Source organism: Lactuca virosa, chromosome 4, assembly GCF_052849685.1.
Source record: "Lactuca virosa cultivar CGN04683 chromosome 4, Lactuca_virosa_CGN04683_v6, whole genome shotgun sequence".
Lineage (NCBI taxonomy): Eukaryota > Viridiplantae > Streptophyta > Magnoliopsida > Asterales > Asteraceae > Lactuca > Lactuca virosa.
This window is the reverse complement of record NC_136429.1, coordinates 45187236-45192860: the sequence shown is the minus strand read 5'-3', so window position 1 is coordinate 45192860 and position 5625 is coordinate 45187236. Positions and strand designations below refer to the sequence as shown.

At 38.6% G+C, this 5625-nt stretch overlaps 1 protein-coding gene across 1 annotated transcript; it reads right to left on the bottom strand.

The window, feature by feature from the left end:
• Positions 1-3531: 3531 nt before the first annotated feature.
• Positions 3532-4916, bottom strand: LOC145104380 (uncharacterized). Its single transcript, XM_079041639.1, has 2 exons — positions 3948-4916; positions 3532-3858 (listed from the first exon to the last, which is right to left on the bottom strand). The coding sequence occupies exons 1-2, from the start codon at positions 4914-4916 to the stop codon at positions 3532-3534; spliced, it is 1296 nt and encodes a 431-aa protein (XP_078897765.1).
• Between the last annotated feature and the right edge of the window lie 709 nt (positions 4917-5625).

The following is a 5625-nucleotide window of genomic DNA, read 5'->3' as shown; positions in this document are numbered from 1 at the left end:
GATTTAGAGCTTGAAACACGAAATTGGTGCTTGAAATCACTTGTAATCTCTTCCACAATGCTTCCCCAAGCTTATCCTACAAACAATTTGAAGAAATTAAAAAGAAATTTTCGGACCCCAATTTCTAGGGTTCTTCCAAAAATCCGAAAATCACCATTAAAATGGTGTTTTGAAGGTGGTGAGTGTAAGGAAGAAGAAAGGGGAATGAAAAATCATACCTTGCTTGCTTAAATCCATGGAAAATCGAAGATTTTAGGTGTATGTGTGTGTGTTCGGTCGTATGCGATGAAGGGTAGTAAGAGGGAAGTCACGACTGGAATGAGGAAAAGAAGGAGCTGCACAATCTTAAAGAAATCTCGTTTTTTTTATGTACAGGCCTCGTTACACGGCCCGTGTAATGGCAAGAGTAATGTTACATGGCCGTGTAACACCAAAAATCTGGAATCTATCTTCATTACACGGCCGTGTTTTGCAAAGGCATGCTTTACACGGCCCGTGTAATGTTCTGAGAGTTACACCTTGATTTTTCCTATTTCTGCACCCGCTCACTTCCAATCTTCATAAAAATTATTTTTAGACTCCCTTAATTATTCTAAGAACCTTGGAACACAAAAACTCAAAAGAAAATGTCCAAACGAAAATTTTACTAAAATGACCAAAATACCCCCGAGTTGCCTCTCGTGTAGCTGCCCTTGTTTAAAGTCGGTAGCTCGACATGGACCCCAATTATTTGTCAATCTTGGTATTTTGGATCCGTTACTTCCTCCACTTCTTCGTTTTTGACTTGAAATCCTTCATAATAAGGCTTCAAACGATGACCGTTTACTTTAAAGATCTTCCCGGTTTTCTCACTTGTGATTTCTATTGCACCATGCTCAAAAACATTAGTGACAACAAATGGTCCCACCCAACGGGACCTTAATTTACCAGGAATTAATTTAAAACGAGAGTGGTAAAGTAATACCTTTTGACCTTTTTGAAATACCTTACGTGAAATCATCTTGTCATGGTATGCTTTTGTTCTTTCTTTGTAAAGAACTTCATTCTCATATGCTTCATTGCGAATCTCCTCAAGCTCTTGTATGTCCAGCTTCCTATTCTTTCCCGACTCATTTAAATCCATATTGAATTGTTTGACTGCCCAATAGGCTCTATGCTCCAACTCAACGGGTAATCGACATGGCTTTCCAAAAATAATGCGGTATGGAGACATTCCAATTGGAGTTTTGTATGCAGTGCGGTACGCCCACAAAGCATCATCAAGGCGTGTACTCCAATCTTTCCTTGTTGTATTCACAGTTTTCTCCAAAATACCCTTGATTTGTCGATTGCTCACTTCGGCTTGTCCATTTGTTTGTGGGTGGTATGTTGTGGAGACTTTATGAGTAACACCATATTTCTTCAAAACACTCCCGAGCATACGATTGCAAAAAATGTGTACCACGATCACTGATTAAGGCCTTTGGAACATCAAATCTGGAAAAGATGTTAGCCTTCAAAAAATCTATCACAACTTTTGAATCGTTAGTACGGGTAGCTTTTGCTTCCACCCATTTGGAAACATAATCCACAGCCAAAAGGATATAAGTAAAACCCGAAGATGATGGAAAAGGTCCCATGAAATCAATGCCCCAAACATCAAAAAATTTCACAAACTAAAATGGGACTTAAGGGCATTTGATTCTTTGAATTTAAAGAACCCATCTTTTGACACTTATCACAGCTTGTACAAAAAACATAAGAGTCATGGAAAATACTTGGCCAGTAAAATCCACTCTCTAATACTTTTCTTGCAGTTCCTTGAGGACCAAAATGCCCTCCACAAGCATAAGAGTGACAAAATGCTAAGATAGAAGATACCTCATGTTGTTGCACACATCGTCTAATCATTTGATCAGCATAATATTTCCACAAATATGGATCATCCCATACGTACCTCTTGGCTTCTTTCTTGATTTTGTCTTTTTGCCATCGAGTCAAATCTGGTGGAAATTGATTTGTGACAATGTAGTTCACAATATCGGCATACCATGGGGCAACTTTTGCTGAAAATAGGTTCTCATCGGGAAATGCATCATGAATGGTAGTTGAATCATCGGGAGAAACAATCATGCTAAGATGATCAGCCACAAGGTTTGACTTTCCGCTCTTGTCCTTGATTTCAATATCAAACTCTTGTAAGAGTAATACCCATCGAATGAGTCTAGGCTTCGAATCCTTCTTTGCAAGTAGGTACCTAATAGCTGCATGATCAGAATAAACAATCACTTTAGAACCTAACAAATATTGACGGAATTTCTCTAAAGCAAAGACAATAGATAGCAATTCTTTCTCAGTTGTCGAATAGTTGGCTTGTGCACTATCAAGTGTCTTTGAGGCATAATAAATGACATGAGGAACTCGGTCTTTTCTTTGCCCCAATACTGCACCAACCGCATGATTGCTAGCATCACACATGATTTCAAAGGGCAAACTCCAATCCGGTGATTGAAGTATTGGTGCTGAGATTAACAACTCCTTCAACTGATCAAATACTTGCTTGCACTCTTTGGAAAATTTGAACTCTGCATCCTTTTGTAGAAGCTCACACATGGGACGGGATATCTTGGAAAAATCTTTGATGAATCTTCTATAAAAACCTGCATGACCAAGAAACGAGCGTACCTCACGAACACAAGTGGGGTAAGGTAAAGACTTTATGACATCTATTTTCGCTTTGTCTACCTCTAGACCCTTAGAAGACACAATATGACCAAGTATGAGACCTTTATCAACCATAAAATGACACTTTTCATAATTCAAAACAAGGTTGGTCTCAATACATCTTTGCAAAAAAATTTCAAATTGCCTAAACACTCATGAAAAGAATTACCATAAACTGTGAAATCGTCCATAAAAACTTCAATAATCTCCTCAACATACTCTAAAAAAAATACTTACCATGCACCTTTGAAAAGTGGCGGGAGCATTGCAAAGTCCAAAAGGCATCCGCTTATATGCAAATGTTCCGAAGGGACATGTGAAAGTGGTTTTTTCTTGATCCTCGGGTGCAACGGGTATTTGATGAAAACCAGAATACCCATCCAAGCAACAATAGTGCGTTTTTCCCACTAATCTTTCCAACATTTGATCAATGAAGGGAAGTGGGAAATGGTCTTTCCGGGTTGAGGAATTGAGTCTTCTATAATCAATGTAAACTCTCCACCCGTTTTGCACACGGGTGGGGACTAATTCACCTTGGTCATTTTTTGTAACAGTAATACCTGTCTTCTTGGGTACAACTTGGACTGGACTTACCCACTTGCTATCCGATATAGGATAGATCATCCCCGCATTCAACAACTTTAAAATCTCTTTTTTTCACAACCTCCATCATTGGAGGGTTCAAACGTCTTTGAGCTTCTCGGGAAGGCTTGTAATCTTCTTCCATAAGGATTTTATGCATGCAAAGTGAAGGACTTAGCCCTTTGATGTCGGCTATAGTCCACCCAATAGCTTCCTTATACTCTTTCAAGGTGGTGACAAGCTCTTCTATTCTTTTGTTGACAACTTTGTGGAAATGATCACTCGCAAAGTCTCTTTCTCTCCAAGATACGCATACTTGAGGTGCTCGGGTAAAGTCCTGAGCTCCAATTTTGGTGTCTGCACAATAGAAGGAACAAGTTTCTCATTAGGCATCGATAACTTCAGTTTCGGAACATCAAACCTCGTTTTCTTCTTTTCATCCATGCAAGATACAACTTCCATAATCTCCTCATCAATTTTAAATTGCTTGGCAAGTTTTTCCAATTTTTTCTTTTGAAGATTCCTGTCTAAAATGAGAGCTAACACATCAAGATTAGACAAATCAAAACACTCCTATGTCAATGGTTCTATGATATCCACAAAATTCAAAGATGAAATATCACTTGGATATCTCATGCATCATAGATGTTGAAATTTATCACTTCTCCATCAAATTCCATGGACAATGTACCATCATAAACATCAATTTTTGTCCTGGCTGTTTTCAAAAAGGGTCTTCCTAGAAGAATTGAACTCAAATTTGGTGAGTCATCATCATCCATGTCAAGGACATAAAAATCTGCTGGAAATACTAATTCATTCACTTGGACTAACACATCTTCTAGCACACCTTTTGGATGTACTAAAGATCTATCAGCCAACTGAATGATCACCCAGGTCTTATTCAATATGCCAATATTTAAAGTTTTGAAAATAGAATATGGCAAAACATTGATAGAAGCTCCAAGGTCTAGCATAGCTCGTGGAACATGAAGATTACCTAACTTGCAAGGAACCGTGAAAACACCCGGATCCTTACATTTTTGAGGTAGTCTTTTCTGTAACACTGCAGACACATTTTCTCCTACTTTGACAGTTTCATTCCCTTTCAATCTTTTCTTAGATGTGCATAATTCCTTGAGGAATTTAGCATACCTAGGGACTTGTTTGATGGCATCAATAAGAGGAATATTTACCTCAACCTTTCTGAACATCTCCATGATTTCATTGTCCTCTCTTTCACACTTTGACTTGCTTAACCTTGTGGGAAATGGAGGAGGAGTGACTTTTGCTTCAATGGGAATTTGCTTTGAGGGTGTTTTTGACTTCTCTTCCTCTTTCTCAAACTCCATCTTCTCTTCTTCTTCAATCATCTTAGGACCTTCATATTCTTTGCCATTTCTCAAAGTGATGGCACATGCACTATGCTTTGGATTCTTTTCGGTTTGTGCGGGTAGTTTGCCTTGTGACTCCAATTTACTCACAGAAGTGGCGAGTTGAGTCATTTGTTGCTCCAAAGTCTTGATACTCGCCTTGGTCTCATTTTGAAACGTTTGAGTACTCGTGGATAAACTCTTGACAATGTCTTCCAAAGACATTCCCGATCCGCTTGAACTGCTTCCTTGTTGCATGTTTTGAGGTTGGAATTGAGATTGATGAGGAGGTTGATTTGGTTGGAAATGTGGTTAATAATTTTGTTGATGATGCATTTGATTTTGAAATGGAGGTATTGCTTGAAAAGATGGTGGCCTTGGTTGAAAATTGGCATTGGGTTGATTGGCATTGGGTTGATGCCAATTTGGATTGCTTCTTGGCTGAAAGTTTCCTTGTTGTTGACTAGAAAATCCCATAGCTTGAACCGGCTCTACATCTTCTTGTAACATTGGGCACATATCGGTGGGGTGTCCAACTTGTGTACAAATATCATAAGGTCTAACAGCTGGTGGTTGTACACCCTTGTCCTTAGCAAGCATCATCACTACTTTAGTCAACTCAGAAAGTTGACTCTTAAATTTTGGGGTAGAAATTTCTTTCACTCCTCTTGGTGCATCACTGTACCATTCTTCTTCTCGAGTTGTATGCTTGGACTCTTCTGCCATATTTTTTATAAGAGCTCTGATTTCTATTGGAGTTTTATCAGCTATTGATCCACCACTTGATGCATTGAGTAATCTCCTATCCCAAGATGACATTCCCTCACAAAAATATTGCAACAATTGATACTCTGAAATCCCATGTTTTAGACATCTTGAACACAACTTCTTAAACTGTTCCCAGTAAGTATGCAAAGCTTCTCTCTTTTGTTGCTTGAAACCAATTATTTCTCTACGTAAAGCTGAA